Source organism: Lichenostomus cassidix, chromosome 3, assembly GCF_008360975.1.
Source record: "Lichenostomus cassidix isolate B80296 chromosome 3, HeHo_3.0, whole genome shotgun sequence".
In the NCBI taxonomy this organism is placed as follows: Eukaryota; Metazoa; Chordata; class Aves; order Passeriformes; family Meliphagidae; genus Lichenostomus; species Lichenostomus cassidix.
In genome coordinates this window covers 93,762,403-93,784,753 of record NC_139483.1, presented here as the reverse complement: position 1 = coordinate 93,784,753, position 22,351 = coordinate 93,762,403, and the positions used below count along the sequence as shown (strand labels likewise).

Genomic DNA, 22,351 nt, shown 5'->3' with positions numbered 1-22,351 from the left:
GTGCTTGCAACTTAATTCCTTTGCTGTAACTCCGCGCCTCTGGTCCTCTGAGTTATACCTTTCTTCTATGGTCATAGCTCATCCTGCATGGAGTTTGCAACTTATTACACTATTAGTCATAGAAGTGCATGAGATTCTGGGGAAAAAATGGCTTTTCAGTACACAATCCTACAGTACTGAACTAAAATCAAAACAGATAAGGAAACAATTTCCTGGTCACTATTAGCAATTGCTGTAATAGCAATTGCTATTACAGTTGAAGAAGCTGTAACAGCAGAACAGAAGCTTTTCCAGGCAAGCCTAAGAAAAGTGCAAAGTATGCCTGACGGGACCTGTCAGGAAGCCAAGTAAGGTAAGCCAGGCCTGTATTCAGTGACAGACAGTGAAAATATTTCTCGTGATATAGATGTGAGTCTGCTACCTGGACTCCAAGTTTGGAACCAGCAGCTGTGGTACTGCAAATAGCTGGTCTACAGACCAGCAGTCTGTAGCAGTGTAAGCACAAAAAATGACATCACAGACTTTCAGCAGTCCTACTGGGCCAAAATCAGTCCTATCCACTTTTAACACCAGAGTCCTGTCAGATGTCCCATAGCTGTACTTAGCTGGATGCACACCAACCCCTGGCCATTGGGTGCAGATCTATTTTTTCAGCCGATGTTCAAAGCTTGGCAGCTACTCTGCCTACAACATAAACCCCAGAGCACTTCAGCAATTACTTCCAACTTGAATCTCCAGTAACAACCACATTTATACATCAGGTTCACTTTTCGGTTTTATTGCCTAAAGTGGGAATACGTTGCTACTCAAGGTTCTTTTCCTACACCCTCTTTACCACCTGTATCTTCTGAACTCATTCACCTTTTAGCCAGGTATCTGTTTGTGAGCAAATCAGCCACATCAAGTGTGATAAAATATTTCTTGCCAAAGAGACAGGACATCCCATTTCCTTACTAATAGCACTAATTCATTCCAAAATCCTATTGGAAAAGTCTGACAACAGGAAAGACTCCTGGGAAAAAATATCAGTAATGCAAGATGAACATCTCTACTATTTTTTTGGAAGAAAGTCATATAAAATACTCTTTTTTGCCTTCAACCACTTATGTGGGAAAAATTATTAAACACGTCTTTTGTAACCAAAAGTTGAGAAGTAGAATGGCAAATTTCAAGTGAAGATGGACACCTATGTATTCCTCTAAATTCAGAAGTATTCAGAATTTATTTTCTCTACACTGTCTCTGGTGAACATAAATAAGTGTTTCCTCTATGGATTTTGGCCCTCTAATTTTTTTTCAATCATTCAGTTAAAGGAGCAATGTACCTTCCTATTAAAAAAAAAATAGGTACTCATTTGAATTAGGAATAAGGGATTCATCAGAAACTTAGTACTACACATAGGAAATCTGCCAAAATCTCATTAATTCACTGAGAGGTAGGTCTGCAAGGAAAGGAAAATCATCTTTTTAAAAGAGATTATTGTTCTCAATCATCTAAATATTAATATTTAACTTTTAAAGCAGTTATGTTTTGTCTTCAAAGAAAATCAAAGTAACAAAAATATCTAGTTCCATATACCTGAATAATTTTTTTAATTCTCAAAAGAGCCAGTTAATATACTTGTGAAACTAAAACTATATATATATTTATAAACTTATAATTCAAGCAATCAATTACTAGGTCAGCAATCACACACTGAATAAGCAGCTGCTAAATGAATCATATTTCCACATGAAAATACTGTTCAAGAAAATAATATTAAAGGCTGCTCTTAATACAGCAGGTTTTCATGTTTCAGTAATTTAATTTTATCTATTAGAACCATGCAAGTTGCCAAGGATTAAGTTTTTCCTTCAGCATAAAATGAAATGTATTTTACTGAACGCCTGAAGCCTTTCTATATTTATCTGTTATTCAGAGGAGTTATTGCTCAGTAGTCAGTGGTATACACCGTATGTAAGTCAAAAGTGGGCTCAGAGATGGTGTACAGTCCATGAATTTGGATAAGAAATGGATTAATGTCTGAAAAAAGTTACATTCTTTTGAGAAGCAAATGTTTTCACTGTTAGAAATTCATTCCACCAGATGATCAAATGACCTCATAACCCTCTGCAGTAGCACAGGTGCTCTTCTTGCTCTCAGTTCCCCTGACCGACATTAGAATGAAGTACTGCACACCACCGAATGGATTCCACACAAGCACATATAGATAGTTCTTTGAGCTTTCAAGATGATTTAAAACTTGCTGTGCCCCAAAACGAATTTCCTATTAAAAGACTTTTTCCCCCCACCCAATTAGATTCACTTTTTCATCATTTTCTCTTCTAATTCAGGGATTTTGCTGATGTAAACAGGAGCCATAACTTGACTGCCCTGTCCATACACACTCAACCATAAAATAAACTTGAGCCTCTCCCTGATGCCTTCTCTTTATCTGTCTGCTCTTTATGTCTACATGAAACTGGTTTGGTAAACGGATTCTTCAGTATTTGCAGTTTTCTATGCCAGTAGAAGATATTTTGCTCAAAATATAAATTACCAGCAACCAAGAGACAAAGCAAATTATATTTAAGAATGGTATTTATTCACCCCTCCTCACATCTAATTGCATCATGTCTCCACAGGTGGCAGTTCTGAAACTAAAAGCCCAATATTGCCTTACCCATAAATTCCTGTTACTGCTCAGGCAGTAGCAACTAAGGGAAAGTTAGATCAGGTCACTAGCAAATTGTGAAAAATAGTGAAATGAACTTATTTTCCACTGGAAACATTGTAAATCTCTGTAAGTCAGGCCTGATATGGGAGCACCTGGGAATACATGGGTCAGAAGGAGAATGACCATGTTGGGCCCACTCCTGCCCATGGGAGGCCCTTGAGCAATAGGCTGAAGTGAGTGACCACATGGTTGGAGCCTGGCTGATCCACTCCAGAGTTAAGACACAGGACTGCGTCACCTAAAACCGCTGGTGTGCCCTGTAAGATGTTGAGCTTTAAGTGAGAGAAACTGAGCATCAAGTCACCAATTCAGGTGTTGCCTTGTCTAGCTAAGTCTTGAAAATTGTCCCTGGAAAGGGGTTTTACAGTCTTTAAACAACATGCTCTCATGCTGCAGTACCCCATCCTCCAGAGGAAATTTTCTTCCTTACCCCTAAGCCAAACAACCCAAGCTGCATTTTGGAGCTTTGTTATAATATCTGGTAGTACTAAGGTGATTTTCTCTCTATCGGTTTTGTAATTGCCCCTCAAATACTTGAATGCAGTTGCTAGTTAACCTTTCTGTTTCACCTTCACCAGTGTTTAGAAGTATGACAGCAACAGCCAATGTTTTTCAGGAACCTGAATTTAGGCCCTTCAGAACCTTAAGTGTATATCAGCCTGCTACAGAACCTAGGAACATGCAAGTTATTTAAATAGGTTTGGAAACTTCTACACCAAGTCAAGTAGCCTGAGTTACCAAAAAAAGGAAGGTGTGTATCTCTCACAGTAAGGCTGCAGTCTTGGAAGACATTCACAGCAGAGCAATGTGAAAACATGAGGGCAAATAGCAGAGTAACTGGAGGCTTTATGTGAACCATGATAGCAGATGGTTTTAATTACTGGACAGTTGAACAAATTCCCACAACAATTTTCTCCACACACATAGGCTGTGTCTCCTTGGTGATCACCCTTCTCCACACTGCAGAAGCTTTTGCCAATTTCTGATACCTCGCAAAGTCTCCCCTGAGATCCCCTGCAGAGATGCAGCTCTGCACTGCAGCTAGAGTAAGGTTGTACCTAACAGAAAATCCAAAGCCTTCAAGCTGTCTTTTCCACTGGAGCCACTGGTAGACTTTCTGAAGTAAAAAAATGAGTAAATAAAAAAATAAAATCATTGTTTGAAATAAACAAACTTTACATTAAAAAAATCTAACTATAAACTTCATAGAAAAGTTTACCAAAGAGCATAAAAGCACAATGTTTAGCTGGTAGCTGTAGCAGATGTCTAAAGCACAGCTGTAATTTCTCTTTTTGGGAGGGAGAGGACACTTCTGCCAAGGCATAAACAAAAGACTCAGCACATGTGTTGTAATGCCGGCACATACTTCAGGGTCTTTGCCATAAAGTGAGGTAAAATTAATTACTGTAATATAATTATCACCCTATAAACTCAGGACCAAATTGTGATTTCTGCTGAAAACACTATTTAATTAGAGATAAAAATTCCAAATCTGAGCTGACTGTATGTAATTCAAATTTATATAGGATTAACAATGTAGCATGTACAAACAAGTCTGAGAATAGTATTTTCAAGTTTTATTTGATGTTCTCTTTTTCATGTGAAGGCTGTTTACATGGCAAAGAATAGTTTGTAGCTAAATCTAGAAACATGAGATAAAAGTGGAATCTGTACAGCACGGACTCCAATATTTGTTATTCTAGGACATTTTGTCGCTCCTAGTTGGAGGGAGGTAATCCTACAACCATTTCTTCTATGGTAAGAAACTTTCTGGAGGAGTGAGGAATAAAGGTTAGCTGGAAATTAGTTCTACTTGTTCTTATCTTTTGCATCTGCACCAGTCAATTTCCCTACACAGAATTAAAACAGATTTATTAAATTAGTATTCTTTTGCATCCTTCTTGCTGACCAGACATTTTAAAATTATAGCAACTTAGCTGAAATTCATAAGTAGTAAGATTCAGATATTCTACTGAAACTAATCCCAATTCATTTGAAAAGAACAATATAGATTAACAGTTGACATAATCACAATACATTACTTTTAGTATATAATTAGAAATATAGTAAAGATAATTTTTGTTCTTTGGTATTAGTGTATTTTTACTGACTCCACTGAAATGCAGAAATAAAATTTGGGGTCACTAATATTGTAAGATGTGGTGTCTCTGAGAAAAAGTAAAGAGACATGAAATTACATTTATCAGAAAAAATAAATTGGATAAATCCTCAAACAGATTACTCATTTTAATTCACTGCCTGATTCTTCTTGCCAAACAGAACAACATTCATGTCATGAGATTTTAGAGCATCATAAGGGACACTGGGTAGGCAAAACAATTGTTGTAGAGGAGAGGTACTACCCTTCCCCTCTAGGAAGAACTATTTCAAGGGGGTTTTTAGCATTGTCTACTTTACTACAAAGTTTTACATAAAGCTTACAAAGATCAACAACACCAATTACTGCATTAATCACAGTAATTAACTGATGCAGTTATTCAGTCAAAACCTCTCGAACCAAACATCACTCTTCCTTAAGATTGAAAAAACCACGTAACAAGCATGTTCTGTGTACCTGAATTTAGCTTCTTTAGATTTTTAAATGCATTCAGTCACTTATGAAATTCAGAATATGAGATGTTTATATTGAGTTAAGAATATACAAGATTCCAATACTACTACTTCCTGAATAGTGTAATTCTGTGATTTCTATTCCACGGTATGTTTTGTGGAAACAGAAAAATAACTCAAGTCCAAGAGATGTTACTCCTTCTCCAGAACTATGAGGCAGCTCCAGGACAAGGCATAAATGCAGAACCACCTGCAAGCACCAAGTGTGTGCCTCTAAAGACAAAAGAGACCCACTTTTTTCCCCTGCTGCTGTGCTGTGGGATGCTGTGGCAATAAGACTGGAGGAAATTAAGGCATCTGAGTATTTTCTATTTGAACCCAATAGTCTTCTACCAGTTAATATAATCATCTAAACACTTTGAACAACTAAACTATCCCAGAGAGAAAGGCTAATGTCAAATAGCCAGCAGCACTCTGAGGGTGGGATACAATATTTTTACTAATTGTTTTCTTCTGAAAACAAATGCATCCAAACTTCAAATTAACTTCCTAGGTTTCTGGCTATTAAATTGAAAATTTTAATATGATCAGAAACACATCACCCTTGTGTACCAACAAAATCAGCTTAGCACAGAAATAGGCCTTTAACATTCTGCAAATATTTTCGATAAACAGTATTACTAAAGATCAATTCAGAACCTACTGGGAAAATAAATATTATTTTAACAGTGTAATCAAATTTTTCAGTTGAATACAAAGGTTGTCAGAAGCCAATAATGTGCATTTGTATTACTCTCACATACCCTTTAATATCACACACCTCTTCTGTTCAGGAACACAAACAATGTAACGATGGGAAAATTCTATTTCTCCTATACTAATAAGATTTGTTATACTCATTAGTGGTATCATACAAACCCTAAATCAGGTTAAATATAAATACTACAATGCTACATGAGAGCATAAAGAGCAAAAGCTGTCAGAGACCTCTCCAATATTCCCACAACAAGCTAACAGACACAAGATAAAACCTAAATGAATTCAATGGAGCCATAACCATCCTCCATCTCTGAGGCCAACGCAGGAACAGCTCAGGTCCTGATAATATATTTTACTCCTCAGAAGAGGAGGCAAATACACCTGTTATGTATTGGGAATGGCCTCTGTCCCAGTGAACTTCCACAGGATGATGGATGGAGAAAGTTGCATATGCCACACCAAAACCAAGCCCAAGAACCCTACAGAAACCCTGGAGAGCAGAGGGGTGACCCATCTGACCGGAAACATTCCCTGGGCCATCTCACCTTCCTGCAGCCTATATTGTCAACAGCACAGAGAGGTCACAGGCTGGCAGAAACCACATGGCATCCAAGCATTTTGTTTGGCAGTTGTTACAAACAACTGCCATAATCTATATCTTTTTCCTTTAACACAGTAATAGCTCCTTTTCAATTTGTCAATCCATGTTTTTCCTACCATTTTATATAACCCACATGCAACTCCTGAGGATGGGAATTTTCAATCTATATGTTGCCTTTTCCCTGGTCCTAGAATTATGAGCCAGACACAGTAAAGGGATAAAAGGCTTTTATACCTCAGTATTTTAATAAGATCCTAGGTGCACAGCTCTTCAAGGTGGAACATGCTGAGATGCACACACCGTATAATATGCATATAATTTTTATAGACCTTGCAAATTAGCATATCTGACAAAGGTGCCCCAATAAAAAGCTTAATAAAATGGTGTGATAGGCCCCTACTCTAAAGAATTTCTCCCCAGATGAGGCTTAAGCCCAGTTCACAAAATATGTTCCAGGGAAAAGGTTTCAATCAAGGTTGAAACCTTGTTTCCTTAAGATAGCACAGGGCTCACTGGCGTCCTACAGAGGATGTTTGGACTCCCTGTCTAGCAGAACCCTGGAACTAAGCTAGAATATCAGACTAAAAAAATTACATGTAGGCTAAGGATACAGGGAATATATAAAAGGGTATATTAAAAGAAAAGGCAAAAATCATCAGGCATTGATATTACATCAGCTGGCTTCCCTTGATCAACCGCGTGGGTTACCTTTCATGTAACAACAGCTTTGACAAGCAACACTTTCCACTCATGAAGCCATGCTGGCTGTGACCACTGACTACATTGCCTGCCAATGTTTCAGTATCTCCCAGAATAATCTTCATAATTTCACCAGCTGCTGAAGTGAGACTGACCAGGCCTGTAGTTTCCAGGGCCATATTTCTTGCCTTTCCTAAAAACTAGGACAATGTTGGCCAGCTTCCAGCTGGGGCCTCTCCAGATTCCCAAGACCATTCAAAAATTATTGAGAGAGGCCTCACAATGACGTCAGGCAGATCTTTGAGTATTCTTGGATGAATCCTATCTATTACATTTTGGGTGGAAATTGCCCAATGTTTTAATCTGTTGAGAGGAAAGCTGTTTAGAAAATATGCCAGGTGGTACAAGAACTTAATCTGTATTTCCAGGATACTTCCAACTGTTTTCTGACTTTCATAAGTACATTTGAATGCTAAAACATTGGAGATAAACACTGAATTGTGATATTTTGAAAAAGTCTCTCCTTGGAAATGATCTAGGGTTTTCTAAAGCAGATCTTACATCTGACTTCATTGAAGCATATGTTTCAAAAGGATGTTTGAAGCAAGAGAAGATTTTATGAAGATGCTTATATACACTGAACTCACTTTGGAATGAGTTCAGTTGTTGCCCCAAGCTCCTCACAGTTATAAAGACACAAATTAGATGATGCCAAGTTTCAAAATGTAGCGTCAGAGATGCTAGATAAGACATCTTAACTGATCTCAAATTTTCTAATGTAGGAACATCTTATTTAGTTACTGATGCTTTATCTGAGGATCACCAGTTGTACAGAGCCATAAGCTAAATTCAGACAAACCTTTGTAAGATGGAAATAGCAAGGAAGACTGACTCAGACAGATCCAGAACAGGCAAGAGGCAAAAAGCACAAGCTGAAATATTGAAATACCACCAGCAAAAAGATTTGATAAGAACACTGATTAGATCAGTGGACTGTGAGGTGGACTGGAAAGCAGAGGCTGAGCTCAAAAGGTAGTGATGAGCAAGCAGAAAGATTTCCAGATGGAGGCCAGTCACTAGTGGAATAACCAGGAAGTATATACTGGGACTAGTACTGTTTAACATTGCACTTTATGACCTGGTAATGGGACAGACAACATCTTTAAGTTTTCGAACTACATAAAGCAGGCAGGAAGGGTGATACACAAGATGTTTGTGTTTCATTCAGATGAACCTTGAGAGGCTGGAGAAACAGGTCAATAATAATGTAATGAAGTCCAAACAAAAGTGCTCAGTCCTGGGAAGGAATAATCTCATACATCAATGCAGGCTTGGGCAACTGCTACTGGAAAACAACTTTGCAGAAAAAGATCTGGGTGGACATCATGTTGAGCTGATCAAGGACTGTGAGCCAGCAATACACCATAGTAGTAAAGAAGGCTGGCAGTAGCCTGGGCTGCATGAGAGAGATTGTTCCCTGCAGGTCAAGGGAGGTGATGCTTTCCCTCCCCACAGCATGGGTGTGACATGGAAATATTGGAGCAAGTGCAGAGAACTGCAGAAGGAGACAAAGACAGCTGGGACTGTTCAGCCCAGAGAAGGTAAAGCTCTGGGGACATCTGCTCGATGTATGTAAGTACCTGAAGGACACAGTAAAGAACAATGCTCCACAGAGATCCAGAACAGGCAAGAGTCAAACTGAACACAGAAAACTGCATTAAAACATCAAAGAAATTATTTTATTGACAGCATAGTTGAACACTAGAACAGATTGCCCTGGAAGACTGTGGATTCTCCACTCTGGGAGATCCTCAAAACTCAACCAGACACAGCCCTGAACAACTTGCTGCAGTTGATCCTTTTTGGAGTAGAGGGGTTTGACTACATGATCTTCAGAGGTGCCCTTCCAAACTGAAAAGTTCTGTGATCCTTTCCATTATGTAGGTGTTTATTCTGTCTGTTACCACTTAATTATGCTTAGGCTAGAACAGTAGTTTCTTTGAATCTGGAAGCATTTTTACTATAGTACCTATGGTATTTTGAAGTTGAACACATTCTTTCTATACTATCTACGAATATTTAATGTATCTTTTATATAAATTATTCATTTAAAAGTTTTTTTTGCTGGGATTTTCAATCTAAGCCTTTGTGAAAAAATCATAATGCCTGAAAAGAACTCTACAGTTACTGCTTTTGAAATCCTCTGTTATATTGACCTTAAACGATGTTGGAGTGTTAAATCTGCAGGGAACGTTTGCTCTTTTGCATACCAGCATTTTTAAATATAAATCCACTGGCAAAAATATAAGGACATAGACCTATAAACCAATGTAGTGAATAAATATCCATTTTATAATGAACAGCCCCTATTACTCTAGTTATTTCCTTACTGTTTATAGCTTTCAGATTTTTCTCATGTTGAAGAGTATTTATTTTGTTCACCATTAGAGAAACATAATCTGAGCTTCAGAGAACAAGACCAAAGAAAACCCCTCCCCGAACAATTACTACAGATTTGGTTGCCATTCGAGAGCATGTATGTTCTCAGCATGCAATCAAATAAAAACAAGCATATTTAAAATGACAAGAATGCAGAAAGTTACAGAAGGCCTATTATCTTAAAGAACAAAGGTCTAGCATGAACAGTAATGACAGGCTGAAATGATCCGAGTCAGGTACATGCTAAAAGCGATGACAAATTCTAAGGAAAGCCTGTGACTTTTCCCAAAGCATATTCATTCTAACAAACAAGCTGGGCTGGGACATTGACAGAAGTCATCCATACTGATTAAATGTTAGTTTATTCCTTGGCACAGTTTGGCTTGTACTTACAGCATTCACAGCAAATGCAGCAGAACAGGTCAGGAGACAGCAGTGACCAAAGACTGTGTCTGACAGGAGGTACAGATGGAGCAGAAAACTGACAAGTTGCTTTTAACTGAGCTGTCACTTGTGTTTGGGTAGCATCCTCACAAAATTCCCTTTGCATCTCTTCTGCCCTGCTCAATACTTTCACCTCATAACCACAGAAAGTTCCACCACACACACAGTTCCATCAGCCCCAAGCATAAGACAGGAAATACTGAATGTGGTATCTGTCATTTTTAGTAGAAATGTTGAATCAAAAGTGTGCACTAACCATTTAATAAACTGCAGTTAATTACCACTTTTACCAAATTTTTATTAAGTAACTGCTATTTAAAAAAAAAACAAGACAAAAGCAAAACCAAAACCCACCAGAAAACAACCATCTATGAAATGTTAGTAACACTGGCCTTCTGTGAAGCAATAATGGTAACAACTTAAAATTATAATCTCTAATATGGTGTATATTTCAATTAATGTTTGCATGTTATCATTTACATGAAATGTTAACCAACATTATGCTCCTTATTTATAAAAAGGTCTTGTTAGAAAAAAATCACATCACAGAATATAAAATGTAATTTCAACATATTAAGAAAGTATATCATACTTAAAGATTACAAAAATGAACATAATGCTTTTACCAATTTCCAAGTGTCACTATGACAATTTACTCTGAATAAATATAGCAGGACCCAAAGGTAAAAAAAACCCCGAATACAACAAACACATAATGTTAGTCAAAACAGAATCCACTTGCATTTTTAACATCCACTTGCATTTTTAACATCTCACAGAGTTTTCTTCAAAAGCCCAGTCCCTATTAATGAATGCATGCCAAATGTTCCAAAGTCACTAGAGATCTGGACAGATTTTACATACCCATTTAGCAAATTTAGCATTCCTCAAAACTGCAACTAAGAATCAGGCACGAAGAATGCAATGGCTTATATCGGCTTCATTTGCAATTAATGTTTTATGGAGGAAGACTCCAACCTCTATGTTCCTCTTCATGTTAAGAGGAGTTTGCAAGAAAGGATTACTTTTTAGTTCTCAAATAAAACAAGGTGTGCATTTTTTGACAAGAAGGGAATTCAGTTTGCCAAACAGCTGTGCAGAAGTTCATCTGCAATGTCCCTTTGCCAATTAAGGCCAAGATACTCTCATCTTTTTGTCTCAGTGTGGACATTTTCAGGCAGTCCTTACAAAATATTTATTAATATCTCTTAATTAAGCCCATACATTTCTTTTAAAGTTGTTTAATTCAAAGAAATTAAAAATTCCACTCCTATACACTGAATAACACAAAGTACAATACAAATTCCCCGATCAATCTTAGGTTTCCAAACCTGCCCCTTCAAATAATTTAAAAAAAACAAACAAATCAAAAACCCCCCAAAAACCCAAACCAATAGTGAAACTTGCATTCTGAAGCACAGTATAGAAGCCTTCTTTGTCTACTTACTAGCTGACCAAAACAGAACAACATATGGCATGAGCATTATCATTTCAAGATTAAAGGAACAGATGATGCCCACTGAAAACCAATGAATACAATGAAATATCCACTACAACAATATATATTCAATCTTTTTAATTTAATATAATGCCACTCCTAATTAGCACCACGTTTACCTCTATTGCAAGTGACATCCTAACATGTGATTCTCCCATCACAATGTTATACCACCTAACTATAGACTGTTCTCTAATTCTATAGGACTTCTCCCTTTCCTATTATCATCTGCTTTAATTATGAGCACTGTGAACAGAAAGGCACTTCAAATAGCCCTTTGAATTTCTTAAGCCTTACTGTAAGTCCAGAAGATAGAAAAAGTCTTATCATATTGCTGCAGAGATTATGAAATCCAGAAATATGGTCTTTTTATTGCTAGTACAAGGCTCAGAAAATAGTTTGCAAGCACATTCATAAGGACTTTTCAGAGTGTCCTACAAATACCTTTGGTCTACATGATCTTAAAGAAAAGAATGTGTTACCCAAATAACTAATTAGTCAAGAAGCAAGCTAGATAGAGTGTAGTTTTATTGTGAGTGGATAAAAGTGACTAAAGTACAAGAGAAATATGAATATCTCAAGACAGAGCACTCCCTGTTAGCATGACATCTATCAAGGGTGGCTGGGCCAAGGGACCTGAAGAATGATCCAGCACAGTCAGAGCTGATCATCTTGGAGCCATCTCTTCTAGGCTCTCCTCCCAGTCCATCCTGGTCCCAGCTTAAGTTTTGCTCCATCATCCTTCCTTACTTCACTATATCACCAGCAATATTTTCTCACAAGGCCTGCAGCCCCAACCTGCAAAAAAAAAAATAAAATCCACCACCTAGAGATTAAAAACTTAGCCCTTCCATATTCATACCATATCTATTTATCTTTCCCAATGCTTTTCATTCTTTAGCTGGAATAAGCAACGGCTGACATTAAATTAGCAGCTCACACTGTCAGCAGCCCTGTTTCTTCACAGGGTTGCCATCAAACAGAGGTGAGGTGGGCAGTGCCTGGGCACCTGTACCCCCCTCCTGGGAGGAAGCAGGAGATTTTAATCAGTGATGAGCACACCCTCAGGACACATTACAGAGAAATTTGCTGTGCCAAAAAAGATGATGTTTGGCTTCCCAGCTTTCTGACTGTGGCACACCACTGCCCAGCAAACAGATTCTGTTCAGCAAGTAGGAGCTCACTTGCTCCCGTTTCCCAGCCAAGTACTTTGCAAGGTGAAGAGTGCAGTCAGCTCTCATTCAAAGCTGGAGTGACACTACAGAAGTCTGTGGTCTGTGCATAAGATATCCACTTTTCTGGTTGCTGTGCTGAGTACAGCTTCAGTCCAAAAACTATGTCTAGACTCATGAATTAAATGTGCCAGAACTTTCTCTGGCCTGAAGCCCTCCTGACAGCCTGAGTCCTTACTGTTAACCTATCCCTCTCCATCCTAGTCACAGAGGCCTCACTCAACTCCCCTGGCTCTTGCTAACCTGTGGTTCTGCCAGAGGAGGTTTTGAGTCAGTCCTAGTTCTTTTGGGTCAGACAATGCTAGGCTTCATGGTGACAACATCCCAGTGTGGACTATCAGGGTGCAATGCCCTGGAATAATTATCACTGTAGCAAGATGCTGTACCTTGCACCCAAGCAAGGAGAAAGATGTGTATGACTTGGCAAGATATCAAGACATTGCCTCTGCACTCACTATTATACTAAACAAAGCAAAAAACTAAATGGACCTTGCCTGAAAATGTTGCTAACTTACAGCTTTCACCTTGACTATCATTCTGTTTGGTGCTTTTTTTAGGACACTTTTATTACTGAGCCAGTGTTAAAAATAAAAGCAAATACGTAAAAAGGCAGCACTTTTCAAGGCCATATGTAAGGCTTGAAAGTCACGGGGCTTTCAAAAGGAGAATACTCTACACCCAGGTATAGTGGCATCACCAGCTGAACAACTTTGGCCCCAACCCTCTGCACTGAGAGCTCGTACGGTGTAAAAAGACAAAATGAGAGACACTCACTGAGACCCATCAACCAGCCTTCAGTCTTTTGGATCTAGAAAATTTTCAAAATGCTGCAGTTTTCTGAGACAGCCCAGTAAACAGGCTTTTGTCTTTCCTTTAAAAGGTCACAGGGTCTGCACTAACTGATGGTGCTTAGTTTCTGTTTGTCTAAGGATTTGAATTTGTTTTAACTGTGCTTACTGTCATCCACCATTCAGGTGAATACTGCTACACTCCCTGGTTAACTTGGAATGGGTGTTAACAGCCAAGATCTAACAAACAACAGAATTGGTCTTGGCAATGGCCAGCCCTGGAGCAGGTGGGTGAACACATTGATGGGGCCATTCCCAAGGGAGTTCACCAGCCTGGCTCTCCAGGCAGGGATAATGTCACAAATGCAGACACAGAAATGGTGTAATGACCTTGAATATCTCCACTGCTTTGGAATAAGCAAAACTGGGGAACAACTCCAAAATATTATATGGAATAATTTGGTCATATTTCAGCTACAAATAATAAGAAAGTTGTATAGAGCATTTTTTAAAAGCCAAAATCATAGTGACTAGTCATGTTAAAAAGTGCAAACTCCAGCATAAAAGAAAATATACACCCATTGACAGACTTACATAGTGACACATTCTACAAATTAAAACATACCATGAAAACAAATATGGCCATACTTTCATCAGCACCCAAACAGACATGCATTCTTCATCCCTTTTAAAGCCATCAGTAAATCCCACCAAAGTGTGAACTCAACAAAAAATGTGTCCATCTGACACAGACAAGGGATTTGGAGGTCTACATGAAAACAAAGAAACAGCTCACACTAGTGTTGCAATGTAAGGAGCAGGTGATAAATCAAATAATTCAATAAATGTGTTTTTCTTGACATTTTGTATTTCTTATTTTTTCGGCTTTGAAATCAACTGAGAAAAATACTTTGTATCTAATCCTGCTATATATAGAAATCACTGAGCTGCAGTGACAGCAAAGCCCACTTAAAGCTCTGCAGGATAAGGTATTACTACAAACTTGCTCAAAAATCAAACTCTGCTGAGCATCTTTATCAAGATCAGAAAACAGTCAAAACCATACATGCCAGTCCAGTTGGATTTGTTTGATTTTAACAACTGTTCTGGTGGAATATATCCCAGGGAATAATTTTAATTTCATAATTACAGAGAATAACGTAAGTGCTTAACAGAGAAAATATTTCCAAAATATATATTTTCAGCATTCAGGGCACAATTTTGCATATAAGCCCCTTCAAAACAGGTATTTGGTATTCTAGTAAAAAAATGCTGCCTTGGAATGAGCAGAAGCCAATGCTTGTGTTCTCAGTGAAACAGGAGAGAGCTACATGAAGTATGTTGGCTCTGAGAAGCAGCATAATATTAGAGTGTCTCCAAAATTGCTGGAGACTACTTCATTTCTCAGTGGGTGATTGGTTAAAGGACACTAATATATCTCTGTTGCTCTGGGGACTAAAATACCAAATTCAGCTACGCCAACTATCTCTTCAGCAAATTGCCTTCCCTTTCATCAAAAGTTCTTCAGAAGTGGAATCCAGACTGGCTTTTCTGAGCTATACCAAGATGCTGGAAACTATTGGTGTTTCAACATTTACAAATAATTACCCCTAAAGCCTGATAGTTTTCAACCTTCAAAATTCCTTTTTCTACCTTCAGGTACACTAACTATTTTGTTTCCAAAAGAAACAGTAGAAAGCCTTTTGTCTATAGTATATTGAACACACATTTCTAAATTGGTTGGAAATAAGAGTCTGAACCTCAAATACACAGATGTGGAAAGTATCATCACACTAAAACTTATTTAGCCTAAACAATTTTTGTACACATCTTTTTACTTAATAACTGATAGTTCTATCTCAACCCAGTCACTCCTCTTATCACTTTTCCCTACCATTTTGCTTTCTTTCCACCATGCTTATCTTCAAATTTTTATCAGAAATAACTACTTTTTGCAAAATCAGTGATAACATCTTATTCACTGAATTAGTGTTTTTTTGCTTACTGACAAGATTTTTTCTATTCTCCTTCTGTGTGTAGTGTGTGTTAACAATCACTTTGCAGTGCAGTGACTTTTAATCATTTGTTCAAACAAATCAATTCAAACTAGAGAAAATCTTTTCACTTAACCCAGTTGGCTGAAATCAGGTGTACCCGAAAAAAATCCAGCTACTTAATTAGGACTAATCTATCATAATATATTCCAAATGGAAAGAAACATTACCTGAAGCCACCAATTTTTTTACTGTATCTACTCCAAACCATGTCATACACCAGCAGGCATATTTTGTACTTGTTTAGAACTGCCATACTCAATAAAGACTTTACTCAGTCATTACAAAATGATGCATCTGGCACAGTCATCCTTTTTGTTTTCAGTTTTGTGTATGATTGAGATAATTTTGAGAATTCTAGGGAATCAGCAGTATTAAATATTCTGTTGTTTTAGTGTGGTAGATAATTTGATACTTTCACATATTTAAGTTCTCATTTAGAATTGATTTTCAGATGTGTATTACTCTTCTTAAGTATCTTCTTCAGCATCTTTAAAGGGGTTCTGTGCAGTGAAAGAGATTAAGAATACGTTGTTTAGAAATGAAAAGTACAGCATAACAGCTTAATTGTTTTTTCTCTTTTGATAACATTCTTCTTGTTCTATGTATTTATTGGTACTATTGCTCTCTGTATACTCTCTCTTTTATTAGCCCTAGCTTTCTTTTAGGTAATATAATACAGAGTTAAACCTACCCTATTAAGTACTCCCAGCCTTATTTTGCAGCCAAGAACAGTTGAAGGAATAACACACTGCTCTATCTCATTATTACATTTAGAAAGCCTAGGCAATTAATAGACTAATTTTCTTTTCCCTTGGCAAGTTTGACTGTTTTCAGAAGAGAAATGCAGATAAAAATAAAATTTATACATTGAATAAGGCATTTTTCATTAGGATTGTTTGAAAAGACCGGACACAGACTCAAGAATCCTAAGCATAAACATACAATGGAATTTTCATCTGGGATAAAAGTAATGAGAGAAAATACCAGACTTTCTTGGTGAAAACATATTTTACATTACACTGTAATTATTTTGGGCAATATCATTCAACAACCAACCCAAAAATGTCTAAATTTCAGTGATCTCGTTCTTTTCAAGTCATGCTGAAATTACATTTTTAACACTGACAGACAATACTCGGAGATTCATATTGAAATCTCAAGAACAGATCAAAAATGTACTTGTCCTGTGGTCATGCTCAGTATCACTTTGAGGCTGCTCTTTGAGATGCTTCAATACTGCATTCACTCACAACTCTCCCCCATGATACTGACAGTGAAAAGGCAACATCCAGGTTTGCCCACCTCCACTGCAACCCTTTTAACACAAATATTGTCTCATGCTGAAATGGAAAAAAAAAACCAAACCCGTAAAAGTGGTTTGCTTATTCTGGTTTTCAAAAAAACCCTGTATACCTGAAACTCTGAACACAGACAGAATAGCTGTATGAGCAAGATTAGTTGAGTTTCACTCTAAGCTGTATTTCAGCCTCCTGATTGTTCAGGCTGCAGGTTTACAAGTAGGTACACTACAGGTATGCTTTTTCTGACACAACTTGCCTTTGCGATTAGCTGCTCTTTAAAAATAATGGAACTTTGAACACTGATATTTTTGGAACGTTTCTTACAGTGTGAAAGTTGTGAAACAAAATATAAAGAAACACCATCCTGTCAGACACTTTCCACTATCTTTCCTCTTTTTAAAGAGAAGGGTAAGGTTCTATAGAAAGCCCCATAGATATGAAGAATAGTTGAAAACATACAAAAATAGCATGCAAGTTTCTGTCTTTTCCTCTTCCATATGCACCACTGTAATTATATATTTTGATTGTTGCAGCCCTCTTTCTTTTCGAGGTTCTTGGCACCCCAATTTCTTCCCCCAAGCATGTTGGAAACATTTTATTTAAAGCTTTTTGCTTTCTTTTCATTCTGACTTCCAAGTAACATTAAAGCTTTCCAAACTCCTTTTTCCTTGGAGAGGAATAAACATTTTGTCCTTATTCTTTACAGTCCTATTCTTTTTCCTCCACAAACCCAGACACTTGGACTTCTGTTCAGCCTCCCCTTGGTCTGCTCTGGCAGAACAGTAGCAACAAGACACTGTCTGCATCTATGAGCATAAAGCAGTATCATGTATTTTCCTATCTTATTCACAACAAGGTTTTCTGAGCAAAGCTGTTCTTCTCTGTGGATAGTTTCACATTACTGAATTCACTCTGTGGACATTAAATTAAGCATGAGACCCTAAGCTAATCTAAAAAACAATGTAACCCCCATGTGGATTTAAAAAGCACTGCACTCAGACCAAATGATTCAAAGAACACATGGATGAGAAATCATAATTTTACGAAGGAGAAAAAGACAAAAAGTATGGAGAGTACGACAAGCCACACCTTAGCCCTCCACTTAATCTACAACTGAATATACTAAGGGAAAGGCTTATCCTTAATCAAGGGGAGTGGTAAGTACAGCCACAAATTGCTTTGACTCTACTTTGGTCATACTGAGATGTACCATCAAGAGATTTACTGTGAGGGTGGCTCAAGCACTAGGAAAGGTTAACAAGCTGTGGAGTGTCCAGCCTTGCAGATATTTGAGACCAGACTGGACATGACCCTGAACAACTTCCTCCTGGTGAGTCCACTCTGAAGAAGGGGTTGGACTGGAGAATCTCCATAAGTACCTTCCCAGCCCAGTCATTCTGTGACTCCAAGAATTGGCACAGCCTGCCTCAAAGACGTCACTGGAATGTCTCCCCAGTGGCTTCCAATGGTCTTCATCAAATGTCTACAATGAGCTCCTGAAATAGCTCTTTTTTTTCTACAACACTTCTACATCCTGAATCTTTATACCATCCTCTTCTCCTTTGTCTTCTTAAAAAGTTTGTTTACAGGCCACTAACAATAAAAAAATAACTACTTCCAAGACTGTATTATGAGCAATTTTCCTTTCCATACCAGAATTTAAAATCTGTGAATGTATCCCTTGGTAGTGAAGATCAGATGTTTATGTGTTTTACATATAAAGAAACAACATGTAAAAAATTAAAAAAGTAACACCATAAAATGTAAACAAAAATAGTGCTGAACAAGCAACATGAAAATGTTGCTGTATAACTCAAGTAATACAAGCAAATAAACAGCCAGGAATAAACATTTATTATGTATCTGGATGCAGAAAGCCTTTTAATCAGAAGTCACTCTAACTCAAGCATGGAGTTTCCAGAAATCTGACCTACTTTCATTTTTAGAACAATTTGTGTAATGTGTATATATCTCAGTACCTCACGTTTAAACTTTGCAATGCAATATAAAATAGTCTAGAATGTGCACCAATGCTGTTTTAATTGACTTAAAATTCTTATAAAAGGAGCATTTTATTTTAAAACAGGCTGAATAATAAAATGTTTGTCCCACGTTCATCAAGCAATATCATTTTGCATGTTTAAGTTGTTTTAAATACAACTCAGAACATCCAAACTTCCATTCTGAAATCACATTCAGCGGTGTTTGTGAGCACCTTAATTAAAATTGGTTTTCTTGTAAGACTGTAGTCTTAAGCAACTATATAAGTTGCAAAATGTTGCTAATCATGCTTTCTCTTTTTTCTACAAAAATGAAAGTTTAATAGAAACTATACAAAAAAACCAGAACTCTAATATTTAGATACAATTTAACATAAGTGCTTTTGGAGTTGTCCAACCTGAAAGAAAACCAATCCAAAAACCTGCCTTGTGTGAAGAAAACATACTTCTGAAATTTCTTTTCATTAGAGATACTGAGTTCTCAAAGTTAGAGACTCATCATACAGAACAGAACAAACAAAAATCCCTCCATGTCTTCTCTTTTTAGCTTACAGTTTAATATTTTCATCCAGCTTAACACAGGAGCTACATTGGCTAATTTTAATTCACCATTAAAGAAAGAAAAATTGACAACAACCCTGCCTGAACTGACAAAAGCTTTCCTTTCCAGGAAGAAAAGAAACAAAACTGACAAGAAGTGACAGAATGCTGTTGTTTGTCATGTCATTCCCCATGACAGAAAAACAAGTCATTTTTAAAGAAAAAGCTTAGTTTTTGAAAGCTTCTAAAAAACTTTAAAACCTTCTTGCTGCCACAAACTAAAGTAGGTTTAGAAACAGAGTGTGAAATAAATGTAAAAGTACTGGTTTCTACACCAAAAATACCATGAGAAGTTATTCCTGACATTCAGAATATGTTATATGGCAGTATTAATTATGTATTAATCATAGAACTATGAAATCACTAAGGCTGGAAAAAACCTCCAAGAGCATCCAGCCCAGCTTTGAGTGAAAACAGCTCTCCATGAACTTCTCCAGCGTGAGTCCATCTCACGAGCAGCTCTCTGTGAACTGCTGCAATGTGAGTTTATCCCATGGGCGACAGTTGCCCTCAAACTGCTGTAGCACATACCACTCTTCCACGAGGTGCAGTCCTTCAAGGCCAGGCTGCTCCAGCCTGGGAGCAGGACCCCTCCCTCCAAAGGTTTCCCACAGGATCAAAGCTTCCCCCCAGCTATCCACCTGCTCCAGCATGGGTATTCTCCACGAGCTGTAGGTGGATCTCTGCCTCCCCATGGCCCTCCATGGGGCACAGCTGCCTCACCATGGGCTGCACCATGGGCTGCAGGGGAACCTCAGCTCTGGCACCTGGAGCACCTCCTGCTTCTCCTTCTGCACTGACCTTGGTGTCTGCAGAGTTGTTCTCCTCCCATGTTCTCACTCCACTCTTCTCTGGCTGGAATTAAAACTGTGCAACAACCTCTGCCAATTAGGAATGGCAAATTATTTCATACACTGTACTCTTCTTCCATCCTGCAATAACTGTGTTGAAGTGAAGATGAGAAAAGTAATGAATTAGGCTATGCATCTTTTTATTGGATTATTTTGTGAAAAGCAAACTGTTAGTAAAATTTTCCAAAGTATTTCTTTATGAAAAATATTAATAGCATGAATACATATTTTCTTGTATAACATGTACATTTAACTACCTTATCACTATTAAACAATACAAAAATGCTGCTTATTTACAAGCGTCTGAAGTATAACTTATGAGCCTGGAGATGCATATTAACACATTTCACCATGACTTTATTCCTCTGTTCTCCCCAAAAATATTATTATGTTCTCTTTTGAAAAGTAGCTTAAATATAAAACAAAGTATCTTTAAAGCATTCTTCACTAGAGAGATTTGGTATTTGTTTCTAAATGAAACAGAATGCTTTTTATTAATACAAAAAAAGAATATTTTCATAACTCATTTACTTTTGGTCATAATATGGCCTTAAAGGATTGCCAGAAGTATTGTACTTAATCATAACAAATTAGTCTTTCATTGGATTAGCAGGGAAAGCCTGAGTGACAGCCACAATAGAACAGCATTACAGAACCTGATACATTCATATTTTTCATCTTCTTGGAAAAGTAAAACTGACCCATCAAAAATTAATTTATTCTATTTTAAGCTGATTAAGACTCACACCTGGAACAGTCAGTTATTTTTCTGTCTATGCAATATCAGAAGGACAGTTCACTAATCAAAAAAAATTCTAATTAAAAGGACAAAGAAGACAGAAAAGTCGGTAAGAAAGATACTGTCCAAGTAGGTGAAAAAAGTCCAAACGCCATACATGTCAGCAAACCCTCATGTAAAGTCCTTTATAATCCCCTTTCACACAACATCTAATTGTTTTAGAGTCTTGACAGCATTATATACTCATGCTGCTCATGAGGCAGAGCACTGTTTGCTAGCTTTTACCTAGACAAGGAAAGCAAGGAAGGGCCACGACTGCAAGCTACCAAGTGGTCAGACAGGAGCTTTCACAAGGAGCTTTCACAAGCTCCACAAGGACCTACCGCAAGCAAGTCCCAAGCACAAGATGGTACAGATATGATTAACTTTGGAGCCATTCCCAAAATTCAAAATAACCATGGTTTTAGTACAAGCACTAACACGGCTCTACATAAAAATTTTTGTTAAGGAAAAAACCTGTGATGAATAAAGCAGTTAACTCACAGTTCTCTGAAGACACATTGAGCAAGCTGTGATTGTTCAGCCTGCAGAAGCAAAGGCTCCAGGAAAACCTAACTGCATCCTGAGGGGATGAAAAGCCAGAGAGGGACTTTCACTCAGGTATGCAGTGATAGGACAGGGGGGAATGGCTTTAAGCTGAAAGATGGTAGGTTTAGATTAGAGTCTATGAAGTACCCAGACTATACCTTCACCAAGGGGGCAACACTCTCACTTCCTTTTAAGTGGGAAGACTCATGACTCCTGCACAGCTATTACCAGATTTGATTTGTAAAGCTGTTTTCAGTGATTTTCAGACACATAAGACTGGCAAGACTGATATAACTGTTCAGTGTGAAAAACTGAATGTGTGTTACCCCAAATAATTTGACAGAAATAATATGCAAGGAATACTGGAGTTTTCAGCTGTATGGAAGACAATACTTGCAGGTTTTGATGCTTCTTTTACAAAATCAGTTCACTCAATTGCTCTTTAATTAAAACTGCGCAAACATTTTT

At 37.5% G+C, this 22,351-nt stretch overlaps 1 protein-coding gene across 1 annotated transcript in view; it reads right to left on the bottom strand.

Annotated features, from left to right (window-relative positions):
- The window catches only part of SNTG2 (syntrophin gamma 2), a 194,157-nt gene extending 173,757 nt beyond the window's left edge, over positions 1-20,400 (bottom strand). Inside the window, exon 1 of the mRNA XM_085056753.1 lies at positions 20,159-20,400. Coding sequence (XP_084912879.1) covers positions 20,159-20,400 — 242 coding nt within the window. The remainder of the gene's footprint in view (positions 1-20,158) is intronic.
- Positions 20,401-22,351: the final 1,951 nt, after the last annotated feature.